The following is a 20,740-nucleotide window of genomic DNA, read 5'->3' as shown; positions in this document are numbered from 1 at the left end:
TCTTCTTCTTCTCTCTCTCTCTCTCTCTCTCTCTCTCTCTCTCTCTCTCTTCCCATTCACTGGTAGATTTGACCAGGTGCCAAATGCAATTGTTTCCGCACAGGTAGGGCACAAATTCCATGCACGCACACACACTTACAAGTCGTACGAGCATGCCATCAGTCCAATGGCTTCTTCCCTAGCCCAACGGAAGCACAGCGTAGGGTACGACGTGCGACAATCACCACAGGCTCATATTGTGTCATACTGCTGCCTCCCTCCCTCCCGCCTGCCTATATGCGATGTTGGAAGAGTCTGATGTTTCATGCTGCTGCTGCTGCGGCGGCGGCGGCGGCGGCGTGCCGTCAGACGGCAAGACCGCTATCTCAACCATGGCGCACAAAAGTTGTTCGTGTGAAGTGAGGTTTAGGTGTGTTCCTCCTCCCTGCACAGCCCGTTAAAGTGAAGAGGGCCAATTTTCAAGACACACAGTGAGCGTGCACAACATGAACGCGTGCAAGTGAGATTGATGCTATCAGGTACGATTCTAACTAGGAGGTACTTCATATCTGGCATAACGACTCCCCCTCGGAAGCTCCAGCTGCGACGTTCGTCCCCACGCGGACATCAGAACTCATCGCTGTCGTATTCTTCATCCGGCAATAGAGCCCGATACCTCCGGCTAGCGAGGTCCTGCTCGAGCCCGCCGGAATCGTCGGGATCGATGTAACCTAAGGATGTGTCAGAAGGTGGACGTGCGTGATACTGCATGGGTCACACGCGCAAGAGAGCTTGCTTACCTTTGCCCCCGAACAGGCTCAGTGCCACCGGAAGGAATATAAGCGCGTGTAACGCAGCCCACACGACCAGCGCCAACCAGACCCGGAAATAGTATATCTCGAAGATCTTGCTGCGCGTGAATGCTAGCACAAACACGCCCAGAAGCTTGGTAACGGTGATACCACTGAAAACGCTGCCGCCAACATTCACGAGCGCCGCCCACGCACGTGCGTCTTTGCCACGAAACCTGCTCTGTGCACGTTCCAATATCGATGCTGACGGTATGGTAAAAGCGCGAGCAATGTGAGCGCAGAACTCAACACCAATGCCGACACAGATGATGATATTGACCAGGCTGACTGCATTGAGAGACACGCCTGCTAGTGCCATCGTTCCCACAATATCCACCACGATCATAATGACAGTAATGGTAACCACGAGTGCCGTCAGGACTGAGCCCAGCAGGACTGTTGTGATGACCAGGATGAATGCGAGGGCAGTGCCGACCAGCGCAGTTGATAGCTGCACGATGGTAGCGTACTGATCGAAGAAAATGTAGAATTTGCTGTACGGGAACACTTCAATATCGTTACGTTGGCTGATGTCCTTTGCGATTCGACGAGCAGAAGCGTAAGCATTGATGAAGTCGTCCTGGCTATGTAGTGGAGTATGGGCCGTCCGGAAGTGGCTGGCTGGTACAGTCAATTTCTCGTCGTCAATGACAACGGCATCGCCATATGGTGCCTGCCCCGCATATGGACATTCCTGCCCGGTAGGGCTATTGAGCCATCGTTGTGCGTATTGCACAAATTCACGACCTTCTGGCATACCGCGAAGGGCGTTGTTCCAAGGCGGCTGCCGATCTGCAAAACAAGCCTTGGAGCCGTCAATGCAACACTCGCCGGAATCAGGGTTGAGCCACTGAATGAAGTCGTCAATCCAGCTGGCCGTGGCATCCGCGATGTAGCTCACTTCGGGCCGTTTGCGCTCTTGTTCCAGAACGTTGGCCAGGGAATATTCGTTGCAAGTGGTGTATCTCGCGCATAGCTCCTGCTGATGCGACCGTGCGGTGACATTCAAATTCTTGACCACGAAATATACTGGAGCTCCTTGCTCGAAGTAGGCGTCGAGATCATTGAAGTAGTCGATCAGGTAGCTGTCTGACGGTATCGCAATACGCTGATCGAGACCCAGTGGGACTTCTGGTAGTAATGCAACGCCTGCGGCGAAGAATCCGAGGAAGACGGTGATAATTGCCACTCTGGTCTTGTTTCCAAGCAGTGTGGGTGCATAATGCTTTCGAATGAAGGTGGAAAGCCAGCCTTCTTCATCAGCTCCATTGAATGGAGCACCACCAAAGCCGCCCGGCATGTGATGCAGGTGAGACTCCTGAATCTTAACGCATGGTATGCAATCTAAGCGGCCATCCTCTACCCGCTGCTGATTGAGTGCCAATACGGAAATGAACATCGTAACCTGCAGGATGGCATTGATGAACACGGCACCAGCGGCATATGCCGCAAAGTTCCTCACAGCCGGCATGCCAACAGCCGCGCCTAGGGCGAACGCGACAGTCTCAGTCAAGGCGGACAGCAGAATTGATGGGCCCATCCGCCCCAAAGCTCGAGCAACTCGCTCGGAGACGGGCTCATCAGCGTGGCTGATGTTGACGCGCTCGAACTCATGTACGATCAAGAAAATGTTGTCCACGCCAACAGCCAAGACCAAAAACGGAATGACCTCAGCAATAATGAGCGTAGCCTTGACTCCAGCTGCAGCGAAAAGGCCCACGGATGCCGCAACGGACATCAATACAATGGCAATGCCTACGATGCCAAGCATGAACTTGCTTTGCACAAGAGCACCAACAGGATTTCGTAAAATCGTACCGAGAGTCACCGTGGTACTGCCCAATGCAAGCGATGCATAAATGAACATGACAATATAGCTGATGATCACAATCTTGGCATCGGTATTCGTGTTCTTGTTGAGCTCTTGCTCCAGTGAGATCTCGGTGTTGAAGCTCAATCGCAGTCCACGTTCGCGGGCCTCATCTTGGATGGTTTGGAACAAGATATTCGTGCTCCTCTCCCACTTCTCGGCCTTGGCCAGGCCAGGCTCACCCGCATTGTAATTCTGCACAACCCAGGTGGTGACCAGTGCAGATGCACTTGTAGCTCGGTCAGACGTGCGATTGTATCCTCCCAAGAGACGGTCTGCAGGCAGTGGGAGCTGGAATGCTGGTAGACAGTCGACATCGCCAGGGGAGGCTGCACATTTGGAGATTTGTGCTGCCCAATCCTCTTGATCGATGCCTGTGCTAGAGAACCATCCAGTCACGGACTGAATGACGCAGGCGTCTCCTGTGGGCTTGTAACACACGTCGTTCAACGTGTACTTGCCATCAAGACTCTCTTGGCTGCCAATTCTCTTTTCCACATCTTCCCACCACTTCAAAGTTTCGTAGCTCAATACCGGCCCTGGGCCTGCCTGATGGGTATCATTCACGAGGAACGCTTGCTCTGCACGGAAGAAAGGGCCAAAGTTCTCGTCGAAGAAGCGTTTCTCAGCGGCAGCGTCAGAGTTTGGCGATACCCATAAGTTGACTGGATCTGTCTCAATGTCGAAGCGTACCCAACCTATGCACAATAATGCCACAACGATCACACAGGTCGATATGGTAATGGCGGGAAACTTGGCGCACGTACGACCCAGGTTGCTGAAGATGCGATCGCAGAAAGTGTTCACGACGTACTGCTTGGTCGGTCGATCGAGCATGCCCACGCCATGAACCATGTCGCCTTCATCCTCGTCGTCGCTGGGAGATGCATCCTGCAATAACTGAAGTCGCTCGTTCTTACTCCTTCGTCTTTTTGCCGCCGCGGCATGTCCAGAAACGGCGAGAACCAGCAGTGCAACAAATATAGAGTAAATGAGAACGACTGCGAAGCTCAAACAAGGCAGCAGACCGACGTGGCATAGCTCTGTTTGGTGAACCTGAGGTAGAGCAGGACAAGCGCCTGCGCAATCGACGCAGGCGCAGCGATATCTCTCATCCGTGGTATTGCAGGGCGTAGATTCATGGAGAATGGGCTGCATTCCCGGAAAATTCTCGCTTGGTGGTGGGAAATTGATCTGGAAAGGACTTCCTACAAATGGCTTCTTGTCGCCCAAGAACTTGAGCATCTGCGTGTAGTTCTTCGCGCCCCCTCCAATGAAGTCCATGGCTCTTCCGCCCGTGGCTCCAAACTTGACATCGCTGCAGCTATCATAGAAGCCTGTCCCGTAATCCTCAGCAACAAGGTGATCCAATTCGGTGACGAGGAACTTGTCGCCCTTAGGAACAATACTGGTGACATTGACGAAAAGTGACTGGTCCGGAGAGCATGTGAAGGTGCAGAACAGGTCGAAGAAGTTCTTCTTGCAAGCGCCACACGAGGAGATGATGCTATTGGCCGTATCGAGATTGCTCTTGAGTACGTCCAACTGATCATCCTGACAGCAGACTTTGCCATCAGACCACTCGTCCCCACATATCGAGACGAGCTTTGCGCGCACCTCGTCCGTTGGGTCTTCTGCAAGCCCGTTGTCCGGACAGGGCAGTTCTTTCCCAAACAGACTCTGTTTGCCACACTGCCCCCGAATGGCACATCGTCCCGCTTCGTGTCTCGACGTCCACGGCGACTCGCTCGCTGCTGCTGCTGCGACTGCCGGGCACGCCAGCAGCGCAGGCGACACGAGCGTCAGCCACGCCATCGCAGCGCCTATCGCCATGCTGTTCGCGCCCCCACCGTGTCGTCTCGGAACTGGCGTGCGTGCGTCCGCATGCGCCGGGCGGTGCGGGAGCGGAAGTGGAAGTGGAAGTGGGCGCGTCGAGACGCAGTGTTCGGTGAGGAGAGGGAAGTGGAGCTGTGGTAGAGGGTCACTTGATGGCCGGGAGGATCTGGCAGCAGCAGTGGCAGTGGCAAGTAGATGTGCAGAAAGGTGCCAAGGGCACTGCGTTTACGGGAGGCGTGCACAGCGTGAGGGTGAGGGTGAGAAAGCGCGTGAGAGCCTGTGAGGTTGGTCGCGTAAGGGAAGTAGGTAAGGTATGTAAGCCTGCGCCTGGTGAGTGGTCAGGTAACAGGCGACACAGGTTGTATGGAAGCTTCTGCTGACCTAAGTTCTGCCTACCTACAGGTACAGGTACCTGTACATAGCCAGGTGCTGTTAGAGCTACATTACGTCAGTTGCTCTAGTATATCAGTACTGAGGCACGAACCCGTCCATACCGGACCCATTCAAGTGGAAACTGCTTGAAAGTCTTGAAGAAAGTACATGTATAGGAGGTAGTATGCATGTAACGTAGATCAGGTAACGTCGTCTGCTCATGCGGTAATGCCAGCCTTCCGTCACCCTGGATCTACGGCTACCGTCCTACTTGCTTTACTTACAATTACAAACAGCATCCTTCCCTTCGCTTGCCCGCTAGAATGCAGTAGGCTGGTATATCAAACAGCAATCGCTTGCATGCACCGGAGTGCCCAAAGTCAAGTCCTTCCATCTCGTACAACAACTGAGCTCATGCGAGCTTCGTTCAAGCCCGCGATGCTGAAAGAGCAGAAGCTGCGCCAGTGTCCGCCCGTCACGACTCCGCGGCGGTCGGTGCACCATCAGCCTTGCCTCGTCCGCGAGCGCGGCCACGACTGAAGCCTCCCCCTCGCCCTCTGCCTCCTCGAGCGCGGCCTGATTCACTGTCGCTACCAGTTGTGGCACCGCCAGCAGACTGGTAGCCCGCTCTGCCCTCGCCTCCGCCACGCTGATTTAGGCCACCTCGAGAGCTTCCCCAACCACCAGCTCCTCCGAATGTACCACGCGGACGGTACGCTGCGAAGCGGATGCCCTTGTTCTTCTCGCTGACATCCTTGCTCGGGCCGTGCTTGAGCACTTCTTGCATGATTTCATTAGATGCAAAGTTGGCAACCCAACCGCGAGGTCCAGCCTTGTCAACGCTGATGATCTTATCCGCGTCCTCGGGTGCAAACAGTTGAGACTTGACCTCTTCACCGCTAGTGAGGTTCGCGGCATTCTGTATGAAGATTCCCTTCGAAGGTTCTTGTTGCTGTTGTGGAGATTGCAGTGGCTGTTTATTCTGAACTGGGGTTTCCGGCTTCGTCTCGGCGACAGAGTTGCCGTTGGTCAAAGGCGCGTCGCTAGCCGGAGCGTTGGTCGTGGCAGCGGCAGTTCCGTTAACAGTCGGCAGAGCCTGAGGAGTGGCTGGCTTGGGTGGCTGAGTATTTTGCGTCGTCTGTGGCGCAGAAGCCGGATGGTTACGTTGCTGTGAATGATGATTGTTTTGTGGCTGAGGGTGGGGGTGCTGCTGTCCTTGGTGTTGTGGTCTGGCTTGCTGCTGCTGGTGGGCGCCAAGGGGTGGCTGTTGTCCCGAAGGAGGAAAGTTACCACCAGTAGGTCCCATCGAAGCATTCACTGGAGCTGCAGGGATACCTTGTGGCCGCTGCTGGCCCTTGGCCGAACGGTGAGAAAAGTTGAATCCTTGTGCGCGCATTTCAGTGCCAATACGACCTTGGTCGATGTCGAGCACGAGCCAGCCGAAGGCAGCATCCGCCAGATTGAAGTTCCACATGTTCTTGAAGGCTGACTCGTCTACAGCACCATTGACGGGGCCGCCTCCAAAGGGATTGCCACCATTAGCCACGGCCGGCATCTTGTTGACCAGCTCCAATGCAAAATGCAGCAGCTTCTGCTGAGCATCATTTTCCAATACGGCGGGCTCGACCTCATGCTTGACTGTTTCCCAGACGTCGTTGAATGATGCCCTTGAAGCTGACAGCTTGCCTCGGTAATGATCGAGGGACGGGTTGACCGAGAACTCGTTGTACGAACTACCATAACGGAAATGCAGACCAGCTGAAATGGAAAAATCGGCTTTCAGCGTGACCGATAGCTGATTCAGGAGCCCCTCGCGAGCTGGTGATGCATGGGTGACAAGCAGGCGTGTCTCTGTGGGATCATAGACGCGATTGGCCGTGTCGATGAGCTCGCCCATTTGCAGGAGAGTTGTCCACATGGTGCCCTGTCCACCAGCAATCGTCGTTCGGCCTTCACCGTTGTCGAACAGCTTATGCATAACCACGGCTCCTCCCAGGCCAAGCAGACGCAGCTTGACTCCGCCCACGTCAAGAAGCCGAGAGTGCGATTCGTCGATAACGTGCAGATTTTCGATCTTGTATTCCTGCGATCGCAGCTTCTCCAATACTGACACGTCCTCGCAAGCGCCCCATACTGTAAACACAGGCACTTCGAGTCGGTAGGTTTTGTTTAGAAACTGAGGAAGTTCGGAGAGGGGGAGTCGCTCGCGCTGGAAGCGCTCCTTTATCGACTGCTGTGGACCGGCGCGCGCAATGTCTGCCTTGAGAGGCTCGTCGAGGAGAGGCGAATACTGTGCAACGTGTTTCAGTGTCCTGTACCGGTCAGCAGCAGTTCATTCTTCGGCGAACAGTCATAGCCAAACGGATTGGTCAAGCTTGAAAGCAGCAGCAGCCACGAACTTACTTTTCAGCAATGCGCTCCAGCGAGGTGTCATCGTAGAAGCCGAAGTCGCCCGTGTGGATGATGTAGTCGGCATTGGCGCTTCGTGCGAGCTCATTGAGCTGGCGCAGGTTGCCTGTCTCGTCATCAGCATCTATCTTGCCACTACCTGCCGCATATCACGGCCGGCCTCTCAAGGGCGCTCGAGTGTGTGCCTACCTCGCACGTCTGCTATGCACAAAACACGCGCATGGCCAACCTGCTGCACGCGGCCCTGATTTGGGTCGAGCGGTCGAGCTCCAGGGACGGGGCCACTAGGCTGGGGAGCACCGTTTGGAACGTATGCTTGTGAGTACGCGCGCGGCTGTGAGGGTATTTGTTGCTGCAGCGACACAGTGTCAGTCAAAGATGGAGTGAGAGGGCGAGCTTTCAGGGTCGGGCGGGGATTTACTGACAGCCATCAGTCGTCGTGTGCAAGATTGGAATTAATTATGGCGAGTGAGCGGCTGTTCGTTCAGCAGCGCGAAAGGAGACGGGACGGGACAGCGGAACAGCTGGCGATGGCGATGGCGATGGCGATGGAGATGGAGAAAGCGGTGTGGATGGCAGGTCGAGGATGCGGGTGCCGGTGTGGGCGTGGCGTGGGTGTTGGAGAAGTAATGTTGCAAATGTTGCGGGCGCTTTGGAAGGTGCAAATGCTGGTCACCTAGTTACGTGGATGGACTTCTGAAGGTGCGTGCCTCTTGCTGAGGCGGAGGCGAGGCGAATTGTGGCCTATCGGCTGTCTGTCTCAGTTCTTTCGCACGCGAGTCTCGCGTCGACACTACTCAGGCCCGTCCCGTCCCGCCTCGCTTGGACGGGCGATCCCGTCTCCACGAGGTGCCTGGGCTGCCTTACCCGCCCTGGCTTAGGAGGTACCTCCACCTTGCCCTCTGTACTGCTCTCCGGGCTTCCTAGGTACAGTACCTACATGTACCTACATTCTACCTACCTGACTCTCGTAGTACTTACTCTCCCACACCTGCACAGGCCACATATCGCTGCCGCCAATTCACTTGCTTCCCCCGCCCCAGTTGAGCGCTGTCGGCCGGCTTCTGTTATTTCGTCGCAAAGAGGGGGGGCATCATTGTTATAGACACGTCCTCATACGGAACCGGGAAGGTAAGGTAGGTACTAGATCACTAGTACACTATAGGTATTTTTTGATCTCGTGATACCTACATGTATGCAAGGGCGTTCAGCATTACTGTATTGGCAGTAAGAGGTAATGTAGGTCGTTTGTAGCGGCGACAATATCGAGTTTGAGAGCTAAGCCGTTGCAAGCCGCTTCTACGCCTGCTAAGGTATACCTACCGTACCTTACCTACATTACATACCTAGGTACCTGACTACCACCACCTCTTACCGCCTGCTCGTTTACCACCGCCACCGGCACCACCACCTCCACCACCACCACTGCCAGTCTGCGGTACCTGACCACCATGGCGCGACCCTCTCCGAAACTCAAGAGCGTAACGCAACTGTTGTTCGCCCGCCCGGCCAGCAGAGGTTACGCCTCACATCCGCCCAATGCGAGACTGAATACGCCCACGGACTACGGAACCACGCCATTGCTGCATCACTCCTCCAAGTCTGCCCTGTCTAATGTCGAGCTCCCAGCCGAAGCAAGAAATGGCACCACCAGCAGGATAAATCTATTTCAAGCCATCAACTCCGCTCTCGCCCACGCCTTACGTTCGGATCCTCGAGTGTTGCTGTTTGGCGAAGACGTTGCCTTCGGAGGCGTGTTCCGCTGTTCCATGAATTTGGCCTCCGAGTTTGGAGATGATCGTGTGTTTAACACGCCTCTGAGCGAGCAAGGCATCGTTGGCTTTGCTGTGGGTGCAGCCGTGGAAGGCATGAAGCCCATCGCCGAAATCCAATTTGCAGACTATGTCTATCCCGCGTTCGATCAGATAGTCAATGAGGCTGCCAAAATTCGGTATCGAGCTGGCACAAATGCAGACGCACAGTCTTGTGGCGGCCTCGTCATTCGTATGCCTGCGGGAGGTGTTGGACATGGCGCCTTATACCATTCTCAGTCACCTGAATCACTCTTTACCCACGTTCCCGGAGTGCGAGTCGTTATTCCCAGGTCGCCATCCCAAGCCAAGGGGTTGCTGCTTGCTGCAATAGCAAGTCCTGATCCTGTCGTTTTTCTGGAGCCAAAGATACTGTACCGAGCCGCAGTCGAACATGTGCCGGCGGAGCCTTATATGTTGCCATTGAGCAAGGCTGAAGTGCTCAAGGAGGGTAAAGATGTGACCATTATCTCGTACGGTACGCCACTGTACACGTGTCAAACGGCCATCACTGCTGCGGAGAAAGATTTCAACTGCTCCGTTGAACTGATCGATTTGAGAACCATATATCCTTGGGATCGGCAAGGAGTCGTAACTTCGGTCAACAAGACCGGGCGTTGCATAGTTGTGCACGAAAGTATGGTGAACGCTGGAGTGGGAGCGGAGGTGGCAGCAACGGTGCAGGAAAAGTGCTTTCTGCGGCTCGAGGCCCCCGTGCAACGCGTCGCAGGCTGGTCGACCCACGCAGGTCTCGCGTATGAGAGGTTCAACATACCGGATGTCACACGAGTCTACGATGCCATCAGAAAGGCTTTGGAATGGTAGAATTGGGCGTGGCTTCGGCATGGACCACGGCTGGTCGAAGAGCGGAAATGAGCTGCCACTATCTGATGCGTTGCGACTCAGTTCCTGATGTGGCATGAGGAATGGACAGTCTGATGGCGTATGCTCGCCCTGGAGGATGATAAGACCATTGCTTTATCAAGAAAACACTGCTCACCCATTGCGAGCAAGACGATTCAGCGGACAAGTCACAACAGATGGCCGCACTTTCTAGCGATGGCGTTGCTGCTCTTTCTATAAGACGACGAGCGATGTTAGACTCATGCTGCCTTCAACATTTGTGACCGGTGCACGTGCATTGATCCATCGCCTAGTTGTTCTACACGAGCACGAGATGCGACCATAATCTAGGGGCCAGACACACCCGTGGAAAGAAGTATATCTGATGCGCCAACATTTCTCTAATTGGCATACATCAGAAAGTGCGCTGTAGACACTCTTGTCGGGCTCGAGAACGTAGACGATGCTGTTGCAGTGGGAGTATTCACGACTAAAAGGCATACTGCACAACTGCAACAGCGGAGCGCCGCACAGTCTTACGCGAAGAGCCCAAAGTTGCACTCATGCACAACGACAAAAAAAGCTCCGTTGCTGGAGATCTTCTTCGCGGACTGATTTCTGGACTTGGGTGCGGCGGGTATGAGAGTGCTTCACAGCAGAGCAGTTGCGCGAGGTGAGGGGGTGCTTTCAGATGGAATGCCAATACTGCTTTTGTTCTGTTTGTTCTTCAGGCAATCCAACCATCAGAGCAGATGAGCTTTCGGACGTCGAGCGAAGAAGAGTGTTGGGGGCCCGTGTGTGGCGGTGTACGAACTCGCGTGTATATTATACTATCAAATCGCAGCCTATTGTGCGAAATGTGAGTGCTCGAGTGTCGTACGGAGATAGATGTACCTGTTGGATGAGGTGTTGGTGAACTCGTGATGCAGCAAAGGCGAGAATTATGTAAAGTAAGTGTTCCATACAGGGTGGTCCCCAATCAAAGTTATGCCAAGACTTTGATTGAAGTTTGATTGATTGACCAATCAAAGTTGAGAGACCTTAGGTTTGACCAAACTCTTGGCAATCAAAGTTGAGGGGGCCTCAACTTTGACAACTTTAAGGTTTGACTAGGGGTAGGAGGGAGAGAGAAAAATTCTGACTAAGAGAGGAAAAAGTAGGCCAAAAAGGTAGGAGGGAGAGAAAAATTCTGACCAAGAGAGGAAAAAGTAGGCCAAAAAGGTAGGAGGGAGAGAAAAAAGTAGGCCTAAAAGTCGAGAAAAAAATCGAGAAAATCCGGAAAAAGGTGTTGTTTTTTTCTATGTAGAAAAAAACACCTGCTATTTCTAAATCCCATATATTCTTTTATGTAACCCTAGGATACCCGGCAACCCTAGGGAAGCCCGGGAAGGGAGGTACCTCCGGAGGTAGCCCGGGGAGCCTAAGGAAGGGGGAGGATTGGGTTAGGTAAGACCTCGGGACCCCGGTAGATTAGGTAATAGCTAGGTAATCGGAAGCCGTTCCGGGGGGGTATCCGAAAAGGGTAGTCAAAGTCAAAGTTGTTAAACTCAATCAAAGTTTGAGGGGGTCAACCAAAGCTCAATCAGTATTTCGGGCTCTGATTACATAATCAATCAATCTTTGACCTTTTTTCACTTTGGTTTGATTAGGGACCACCCTGGTTCCATAATCCATTCCAGGTTGCCGAGCATCCGCGTTTATTACCTTACTTACCTAAGGTAGGTAGACCTACAGGACCAGGTCTGAGGTACCACCGTACCTTACCTGAAAAGTGTTATACTGCGTAAGATACGACCACCTACATGCACCTCACTCTCACTTTACCTCACTCACTCGACTCGACTCGTCATCCGATATCGACGGATCAACCCACATCTGTGACATCGATCCTCTTTCGGCTCCTTTCCAGCAACGTCCAATACCTACCAAGTACCTTACCGTACCTTACCTAGGGATAACTACAACCGTACAACGCCACTGGGGCAATTTGATGTCTGACAGCATCTGCCATCAATAGTAACCTTCCTATACCTAAGATATACCTACAATAATGGCTTCCATAACACGGGAAACGTCCTTGTTGAGTCTGCCCACGGAGCTTCTTCAGGCGATTTTATCTTTGCTGGAGCCTTTCGACCTGGCCGCTTGCGCCAAAACATGCCGTGAATTGGCCTCGAGTAGCTATGACGATATCATATGGTGAGTGTGGTGAATAACTTACATATGTCGCTTGGGATGGTGGCAATACCCATTTCGATCGTGTATACCTTCAGGTACGCTGACAGACTTCGTCCAGGGGCCCCATTGTCAATGCATGTGCTGGTGAGCGTGTCATCGCACCAGCGCCGCTGCAGTCGTTCCGTTCCCTCTATGTCTCCTTGTTTCCGTACTGGTTCCTGACCCAACACCGGATCTGGTTTGCAGACACGGCGCCCAGTGGCAAACTCCTCGTTGCTCGTTACATTCCGACTATGGGATGCATCACCGCCTATCAGGTCGTTGCCGTCACGGCCCGAAGCAGCAGCGACTTCAGCTTCTGGGAGAAGGATCGAGAGGTCATCATCCAGAACTTCCATCCGACCTACAACGTCGACACCAATCAACCCGTGCTGAAGCTGGATGCCGATACCAGCGTGGACCAGGCCACCGCGCAGACGCTGCGATATGATCGAGAGGTGCCCATGGAAATCGCCACAAACTCTGGCCTTCACAGCTCGTTCATGCTCTGCCGTGCTCTGCTCGACGGCGCCATTTACGAGGGAGCTGCAGTCTGGCCGTCCACCATCTTTCCTGCAACGAGTCGAGCTCGGAATACAAGTCACGACGGGTTTCGGTCAGTGGGACATCGGCCGAGCAATCGCCATGAAATCAGCTCAAACAACTTCCGGATCAGAAAATGGGCCGAGTATGGGACGTCCAGCTCCTCCTCCTCCTCCTTCTCCGGCACAGGAAGCCGAATCAGTGCTGCATTGGGGATTGGGCTGCCATGGTTCATGAACGACAACAGCAGCAGCAACAGCAGCACTTCTCGTGATGCCATGCTGAGACCACGAATACCCGAGCACATTGCATCATATAGCTCCCTTCCCGTCGAAAGCTACACGGCTTCCGCTGAGAAACCATGGCAAGGCATATGGTGTGGTGATTACAACGGTCACGGCTGCGAGTTTCTTCTGATCACGCAACCAAGTCAGGAGGACGCGAAGCCGCTGCCTGCGGGCATGGACTTTATGATGAGCCAAGTGTATGGCGGAGAACACACAGAGGAGGAGCGTACGAATGGTACTCCTCCTCCTGATATTACTAACACAACTACGACGGACGACGAAACAGAGGTCGAGAACGCTGCTTCTTCTTCGTCACGCCGAGTGCAGAATCTCGACCAAGGACCCACAGGTCGTCTCGAAGCCATCAAACTCACAGGAGACACAAACATCCCACTAGGGAAATATAGCTTCATCGCTCCAGACATTGGCAACGAAGGACTCATTCGCGTAGCCGACGAGCATCCTTTTCAGGGCAGCCGCGTGGTGCGAAGTGCCGGTCACATAGCGGAACGCGGATTCAGTGATGGTGAGTGGTATCTTTACATACCTGTACCTCTGACTTTGGAGCAATTGAGCAATTGACAATAATGGCCTGAATGAGAGAGACAGAGAGATCTAATATATAAATAATTCTAACGCGCAACGCACACACAGATCGATATACACCCAGCCAACTAATCCTCATTTCGCATAATCGCCTTGCGCAGTACTGGTACGCATACAGGGACACAAAACCCTCTACATTACCTACCTACCTACCTACCTACCTTATTGTAGATTGAAGCTCCCTTTTGTGCCATCCCGCTAATACTCGACACTTTCCAGGCAAAGTTTTCGACACATCAGCTATTATGAGCGCGTCAATTTGGACAGTCTCTTGCCTCTAAGTCTCGATGAGGCTAATTCTTGAGTTCACGTATTCACATGTACCTATATATGCTCTTTATTCCAAGGGGGAAGATTCTTTTCAAGAAAAGAAGAAAATCAAAGAAAAAAAGAAAGAAATCGCTCACGGTGCCAATCGACCAGACTGGACGCCATGCTTTGGTATCATTGACCTCCTCAACGCTTCAAATCCCTTCCGCCTTCAGATGCCCAGAAATGACAGCAATATACGCGCTTTTATGCAATGCACTCGCCACGGACAACCCATCTACCTACCGTAAGCTCTCGAAAGAAATGCACTCATGATACAGCCTCCGGGCTCGCACTTTTGACACTAGTGGTACTACCCACGCTCGAGCCCGACCGGGACATGGCTTCCAGTCGTTTCTTCATTTCGTCGTGCTCTTTCTTCAGTATCAGAAGTGCCGCGTTCTCTCGTTGTAGTTTCCGAATGTACTCGTTCGCTGATTCGACAGTAGAAGCTTTGCTGCTGTTGCTCTTGGCTAATGAATCCTCCTTGGAGTCTTTGCAGTCTGCAACAACTAGTTCCGGGCTACCTTCGCCATCCATGTGCTCATTGCCTTTTCCGTGCGCTGGTTTGGGCAGAAGCGACTGCATTTCTTTCAACGCATCGTTGATCCGATTTCTTCGGCCCTGTTCCGCAACCTTGTGGGATGTCCGTTTCGATGTCAGCCCTGTCGACAGAGACTCGGGGTAGTTGACGCCCGGCAGTTGATTGCCCTCGAGGAGATTTTGATAATTCGACTTCGATGCGAGAAGCAGAGCGTGAGTAGGAGAATGAAGAGCTGCGCCTTCAGGAAGCAGGGGCTTGATGCTGGGGCTAATCCGTGGACGAAGCGCAGGAGAGAGTATGCTGCCGCCATTACTGATACTGCCTCGTTTTTTGGCACTACGAATGCTTTTGGACTCCTTCCGATCCTTGAGCGACCCGTCTGGCGTGGATGCTGTCATGGGAGATCCAACCACAGATGGGCTTGGGGCTACAAATTTGGCAGACGAAGGTGTACTCAGAGGACCTAATTTAGGAGTCTTTCGTGCCGATAGACGGGCTGTTCCCTCCGCTGGCGTAGAAGAGGTCATAATGAGGGAAAGCGAAGGCCTGCGCACGCTCTCGTCTGCTGCAGCTGGTAACTGGAGCTCTTCAAGATCCATATCATGCAGATCTTGGGTTGACCTCGAATCCGATGTACCGGAACCACCACGTGGCATCGACAATAACGATTTGGGCGTGGCCGCTTTGCCCAAAGGTCCACTGGATTGGCTCTGTTGCTGCCCGCGGATCGCCGGTGAATGAGTCCTGCTAGACGATGGCCGAGGCGGAGGACCCATGAGAGCCTCACTGAGTGGCTCCGGGCTGATGCTACCGTTTGCGGAGCGGTCGCTTTGCGGCGGTTGGGGGCCTGATGATGTTGGCTGTGCACTTCGTGATTGCTGAAGTTCGAAGCTACCATCCACATCCCGAGATGGCGCCAGAGTCGAGAGCATAGAGCCAGATTTGCGCTTGATTGCCTTTTGTATGGGGCTTTGCTGAACTCTGGCCAAAGGATCTGCATTTCGTGGAGTCGGGCCTTTCCTTCGTGTGGACTTTCTGGTTCGAGAGTCGTTTCCAGTTGTTTCCATCAGCAATTCGTCCGCCAGCATATCCACATCTGCAGATGGACCCAATGGGGAGGCAGCATTCGAACTTGGCGCAGTGCTCGGATTTGTATAATACCCTTGGTGCTGTGAATGCTGAGCGTGCTTCGAGTTTTGTGCATGTAACATAGGCGAGGTCAGAGGAGAAAAGTAGGCACAGGGCACTGTGTACTCTGGCTGAGCCTTGTACTGCGGCGTGCCTGCTGGGGACACCATTGGCGTGAATGCGGTCTGAGTCCGAGTCAGCCAGCTACGTGGAGTGCTCGCCGCCATGTTTGCACGCACCACATCCTCCTTCCCAAGCTGGTATCTCTGCTCAAGCAAGGCACGTTGCTGAGAATCTGACTGCAATTGTAGAAAATGCCCTTGCTCTCCATGCATTTCATAGCTATTTGGAGTGGGAGGTATTTGCTGATTCATAGGGTATGCCGTCATACCTTGGAATTGGTAGTGCTCATGTGGTGGCTGATAGTTCTGCTGCATTGCAGGCGGGAAGGGAGAATCGGTGGGGAAAGGTCCAGAGGAATCGTAGCGCGGGCCATGGTGGCCTTGGTGGGTATCCTGTGGCATGGCGAACTGCTGATGTCCGCCGAAGTCATGCGCATTTGTGCCTGGTATAGCTTGCGCCTCGCCCAGTTCGTTGAACGACGGGCTAGGATGGGTGTCCGCATGCTGCGTGTGGTCGTGGTCGTGGTCATGGTACTGCGAGGCGTCGGCCGTGGGCAGGTTGTTCAACTCAATGTCCCCAAACTCGAACAGGTTGGCCAAGTCGTCCAGACTGGCACTCAGCGACAACGAGTCCATCTGTTCTGCTGGCCGCGACCATTCTGACTCCGCCATGGTTCACGCGCCAGGCTGTGCAGCGGGTTGAGGGGAGGTAGAATCGGGCGGCCAAGCCTGTCGCAGCCGCGGGGAGAGGATGTTGTAGGTAGGTAAGGTAGGATACTGGTAGTACACTACGTGGGTAGTGACTACATGTAAGGTACGACAGGCGCGTCTGTCTCGTCTCGTCTCGTCTCGTGTCGTTCGTGTGGTATTGTGCCGTCTCGAATCGTCTGGTCTCGTCTGGCTGTCTGTCGCAACGTCGCCACGGAGTTCCAGCAACAGCGTCGTCTGTTGGAGGTGGTGGTTTGGCTGGTTTCTGCTGTTGCTTCGCGGCCAACTAGCACTGTGAGCAGCAGACGGGCGTGGAGTCTGTTTATCGTGGTTTCAACTGCATGGGTAGGTATACCTGCGGGCTGCGGCTGCGAAAAGACTCCCTAAGCACCTCACATGTACAAGTAGGATCCATGTACTTGAGAGGTGAGAAGGCTCAGAACTCGCAGGGCTTACGGCCGTCAAAACCTTCGCTTCGCCTATTCATGTCACGGACCCGTTAACCCGTGTCCAACATTCAGTCATTCACTCACAACGCCGAGATTCGCCACGAGAGTGTGCCCGAATCATCAGGTGAGATCACTCTGGGGAAACCATGTATTACGCACCGCCATCGTGTGTGTGTCGGTGGTGGTGACAGCCTGATCGCTTTTCAGTATTCCATTATCGGCGCAAGAAGGCGATTGGAACGAAACTACGCGGGATGCTGTGTTCTGTGGATAAGGTACCTTACAGTGCTTACACAGCACCCCGCGGCGTGGTTCCAGGCTTGGCTAAAACACCAACAACCGCCTTGAACTTCTCGCTTCGACCCACGATTCGATCCACTATTCGTCCCAGCTGGCGCTGGACGTCCTCCCGTGGGCTGTGCTGCAAAAGACCAGCAGAGTGCGAGACTTGCGAGTAGCATCAGCCCTGGATAGGCGATGCAGGAAACTTTCACCGGGGTATAGATATATACTACCGAGAGCGCATACCTCCTACTATTCCATGGAGCCCTAGGAGGGGCAGTGAAGCTGGGAGGTAGGTTTATCGCTTGCTGCAGAGAGAACCAAGGCCCAGTACACTTGGAGAAGGACAACAGAAAAGGTGCCTACGGAAGCTGAAGGACCTGGCGAAGTATGAAGAACTGAATGGCCTAGTGCATCAAGCCAAGCCGGAGGCTGACAGAATACATCAAGAGAGGAATAGATAGAGAGAGAGAGAGAGAGAGAGACAGAGAGAGAGGAGGGCAGAATGAGAAGGAAGGGGACAGAGTGAAGCAGAAGGAGAAGCAATGGAGGTAGCTGCTGGCTTTTGGAAGAATGCTGTGAACAGAACATACCACAGCTAACAACGCCACAAGCACCCACACATTGGCCTCAGAGCATACCTGCACTAAAGAGGTGTACCAGGATACCATAACAAAGCTGGCCTGCTTCTGTAGCTGCTAGAATACTAACTTAGTCATATAGCACAGTAGTATTGCACTGCCCCGAATAGGATCATAGCTGTTGGCTGTTGGAAGAATGCTGTGAACAGAACATACCACATCTAACAACGCCACAAGCACCCACATATTGGCCTCAGAGCATACCTGCACTAAAGAGGTGTACCAGGATACCACAACAAAGCTGGCCTGCCTATGTAGCTATTAGAATACTAACTTAGTCATGTAGCACAGTAGTATTGCACTGCCTCGAATAGGATCAAGGGAGCAGTAAGTGCCCAGGAGAGCAAAGGCAATGAATGAAGCCCACCGAGCTATAGTGACCTGAGCAGCAAACAAGACTTTCAGACGGTTACAAGACAGATACTAATTAAAGAGCATACCTGATCTAACAAGTAAGTCTCCTAGCAGAGAAGACAACGGTATACAATAGACCCAGTAGCGGGAGGTGGAGGCTGGAGAAGGACTTACAGGAGGCAGCAGACGAAGGGCAGGGATCGGAGGGAAGGGAAGAGCTCAGGTACCTAGGGCTGTAGTCAGAGTGTAGATCTAGGTAGGTAACATTCATGACACTGCATGTACCTAGTGTACCCTAAAGAAGGGAAAAGTGGAAGACGACACAGAACAAAGACCGACAGAGAAGAAGGGAGGGGTTTCACAACTCTCCTCCCACATAAAATAATAAAAATAATAATAAAAAGAAAAAGAAACCCAAAGGAAAAGGAAAATAGACAGTCCCAGACCAGCATAGTGCATAAGGCACTACCATGGGCCGATGAAACGACATATTTATCTAGTTCTGTTGCTTGTTAGGAGGTACGTCAAATGGTTCATGGGGACCCGAGGGCAGCGTGGGTGGAACTCTGAATAGCCGAATCGGCACTTATAGCATTGATCATCGGCAGTCGGCCTTACACCGACAGCTAACTGCTAGGAGGTACATGTAACTGTGGGAATCAGAAAGGCAAGCCAGTAAGCTCAGGTGTGATAGTGATAAGCAAGTTGTTCGGACCGTAGATTGTGCCGCGACGAAGCTTCATGTTATTGCAACGGTCCAGGTCTGGAAGTCGAGGTGTTTCCACCAGAAGACAGCCCATACACGGAGAGAAAAGAAGGTGACAATGTCCGAAAATAGTGAGCATCAGCCTCATCTACATCGCCCCATAGCCAATAGCATTGCCACTTATAGTGCATTTTGTTGTAGTCAAACAGGTGTTGAGCTCCTCGAAGGCACTCTCAAATGGCAAAAAGGCAAAAAAGTCCGCCGCGCTTGCTGCGCTCTCCCAGAAAACCAATCCGCTGTAACGCCAATGCTGTACGAGTGCCGAAGTGAGCAGAGCGTACTAGGGGGTATAACTACATCACAGAACAACAGCCATTCGATTGCTGTGGGGCGTATGGGTCTTCGCGTTTATCGATCGTGCCCCATCGACTTGGAACCATGAAATCCTGCGCCGTAAAGTCAGCGAGAGAGTACAATGGATGTTTGGAGACAGGCTCGAATTGTACCTTGGGCTCCTTGTCTGTGAATGCGATCAAGCTGCCCAGAGTCGTTAGCAGACATCGGCGACAGAGTAGAGTGACCAATACGTACTCCATGGCGGCCTCTGACACAGGTATCCTTCGACGATTCAGATCCTCTTGCAGTCTCTGGTTGAGCTCCGTGAGCCGTCGCAGCTTGAGCTCAGCCATGGATTGTTTCTTGGTTTTGCCGTTGTCGTTGGTACGTATCTCGTATGGAGCAGACATCCTGCTATGCTGGACGGCGCGATGCGGAGCGCAGGTTCTAGCCAGCCGCCGAAAGGGTGAAGGAGGTGGAATAGAGCGGTGCTGAGAGAGCGGCTACCTTACGGCGCAAGGAAGGGTCGTGAATGCTGATTATGTAGACCGGTCGTTGGTGCGTTCGGATGTCGCGTGCGCTCAATGCGCTGGCAACCAGGAGGAGGTGAGGCAAGTCGCGGCGCGGACTGGGTCGTGCGCAATCGGTCAGTTATCGTCTTGCATACACGAAGTTGGGATGAAGCGAATTAGGTGCATACCTGCCTCTCGTTGCGCTTCCCTAGCGCGATTATTGACGGCGGTCGTCGTGAAGGCAATGGAAGTGAACGAGACGGACACGTGGATCCGGATGGCAGACCTGGAGTTGTTGCCTATGGAGGCACGAGCGCGTGAAGATGGTAGGTAAGGTATGCTGATACCACGCACACCGGGAGCAGTTGGCGGACGAGCAACCAACAACTGACAAGAAGGAGCGGCTGTCTGCTGTTTCACCACTGTCCGGGCTGGTTTTGCGTGGTTCTCCCTCCCTGCAGCGGGAGTGGAGTGGCCAAATTACAACTATCCGGATGCGGCTACATCCATGGGCAAGAACGATTACTGGGTGTGCCCAATGTTGTTGGTGAGAAAGCTGAATGGTACGGGACATGTATGTTCGGAAGGGGAGCTGGTAGCTGATGGCGGATGTGCTTCATTCACTTGGACGGATCATCACTACCTACTACTACTGCGCTGCATACAGCCTGGTTCTGTTCAATAGAGCTACCCGTGCCCGTGGTCCGTGGACGGCGAAGAGCCCTCCCCTTCTCGACGCGGTTTTAAGTGCAAGGATGCACTCGATTTGTGGCCGCCTGGTACACACCGCAACAGCACCCGACACTCAACAAGGTGGCCTTGACACGTTCTGCTGGCACCTTTGATCCCACGCTGTCGGGGCAGCTAGAACACGCCTGCGTACCGCGTGGCGAGTAGATGTGTAACGAGCGGTGCTTCCGAGAATTTGGCGACAGAAGTGTCAGGTAAGGCAGACAGGCAGGCAAGGCAGGCAAGGCAGGCAAGGCAGGACAGGGAGACAATAGCTTAGTCAGCAAAAAGCCGGT

General features: G+C 53.4%; 7 protein-coding genes across 7 annotated transcripts; 2 read left to right on the top strand and 5 right to left on the bottom strand.

Moving 5' to 3' along the window:
* Window positions 1–462: 462 nt before the first annotated feature.
* On the bottom strand, window positions 463–4,766 carry SEPMUDRAFT_145776 (multidrug efflux transporter AcrB transmembrane domain-containing protein). Its single transcript, XM_016903260.1, has 2 exons — window positions 780–4,766; window positions 463–710 (listed from the first exon to the last, which is right to left on the bottom strand). The coding sequence occupies exons 1-2, from the start codon at window positions 4,531–4,533 to the stop codon at window positions 607–609; spliced, it is 3,858 nt and encodes a 1,285-aa protein (XP_016764670.1). The 5' UTR covers window positions 4,534–4,766; the 3' UTR covers window positions 463–606.
* Window positions 4,767–5,103: 337 nt separating this feature from the next.
* SEPMUDRAFT_145775 (uncharacterized protein) lies at window positions 5,104–7,927 on the bottom strand. The gene is made up of 4 exons (XM_016903259.1): window positions 7,743–7,927; window positions 7,507–7,669; window positions 7,312–7,423; window positions 5,104–7,220 (listed from the first exon to the last, which is right to left on the bottom strand). The coding sequence occupies exons 1-4, from the start codon at window positions 7,746–7,748 to the stop codon at window positions 5,384–5,386; spliced, it is 2,118 nt and encodes a 705-aa protein (XP_016764669.1). The 5' UTR covers window positions 7,749–7,927; the 3' UTR covers window positions 5,104–5,383.
* An 804-nt stretch (window positions 7,928–8,731) lies between these two features.
* Window positions 8,732–10,697, top strand: SEPMUDRAFT_145774 (2-oxoisovalerate dehydrogenase subunit beta mitochondrial precursor). Its single transcript, XM_016903258.1, has one exon. It carries the CDS (start codon window positions 8,769–8,771, stop codon window positions 9,951–9,953), a length of 1,185 nt encoding a protein of 394 aa, XP_016764668.1. The 5' UTR covers window positions 8,732–8,768; the 3' UTR covers window positions 9,954–10,697.
* A 1,155-nt stretch (window positions 10,698–11,852) lies between these two features.
* Window positions 11,853–16,915, bottom strand: SEPMUDRAFT_122064 (uncharacterized protein). Its single transcript, XM_016901746.1, has 5 exons — window positions 15,845–16,915; window positions 13,844–15,790; window positions 13,673–13,730; window positions 12,268–13,544; window positions 11,853–12,170 (listed from the first exon to the last, which is right to left on the bottom strand). The coding sequence occupies exons 1-2, from the start codon at window positions 16,397–16,399 to the stop codon at window positions 14,204–14,206; spliced, it is 2,142 nt and encodes a 713-aa protein (XP_016764667.1). The 5' UTR covers window positions 16,400–16,915; the 3' UTR covers window positions 11,853–12,170; window positions 12,268–13,544; window positions 13,673–13,730; window positions 13,844–14,203.
* On the top strand, window positions 11,853–17,097 carry SEPMUDRAFT_152737 (uncharacterized protein). Its single transcript, XM_016907481.1, has 4 exons — window positions 11,853–12,170; window positions 12,268–13,544; window positions 13,673–13,730; window positions 13,844–17,097. Exons 1-4 carry the CDS (start codon window positions 12,022–12,024, stop codon window positions 13,926–13,928), a joined length of 1,569 nt encoding a protein of 522 aa, XP_016764666.1. The 5' UTR covers window positions 11,853–12,021; the 3' UTR covers window positions 13,929–17,097.
* A 32-nt stretch (window positions 17,098–17,129) lies between these two features.
* Window positions 17,130–18,432, bottom strand: SEPMUDRAFT_103912 (uncharacterized protein; the record flags this gene model as incomplete). Its single annotated transcript, XM_016900523.1, has 6 exons — window positions 17,130–17,148; window positions 17,178–17,305; window positions 17,760–17,864; window positions 17,964–18,057; window positions 18,082–18,205; window positions 18,336–18,432. The coding sequence occupies 6 exons, from the start codon at window positions 18,430–18,432 to the stop codon at window positions 17,130–17,132; spliced, it is 567 nt and encodes a 188-aa protein (XP_016764665.1).
* A 384-nt stretch (window positions 18,433–18,816) lies between these two features.
* On the bottom strand, window positions 18,817–20,277 carry SEPMUDRAFT_145773 (uncharacterized protein; the record flags this gene model as incomplete). The annotated part of the gene is made up of 4 exons (XM_016903257.1): window positions 18,817–19,313; window positions 19,374–19,404; window positions 19,459–19,831; window positions 19,904–20,277. A coding segment is annotated over one exon (345 nt), but the record flags the coding sequence as incomplete, so codon positions are not given.
* Window positions 20,278–20,740: the final 463 nt, after the last annotated feature.

This window comes from Sphaerulina musiva (genome assembly GCF_000320565.1).
Source record: "Sphaerulina musiva SO2202 unplaced genomic scaffold SEPMUscaffold_1, whole genome shotgun sequence".
In the NCBI taxonomy this organism is placed as follows: domain Eukaryota; kingdom Fungi; phylum Ascomycota; class Dothideomycetes; order Mycosphaerellales; family Mycosphaerellaceae; genus Sphaerulina; species Sphaerulina musiva.
This window is presented reverse-complemented; position numbering and strand designations above follow the sequence as displayed.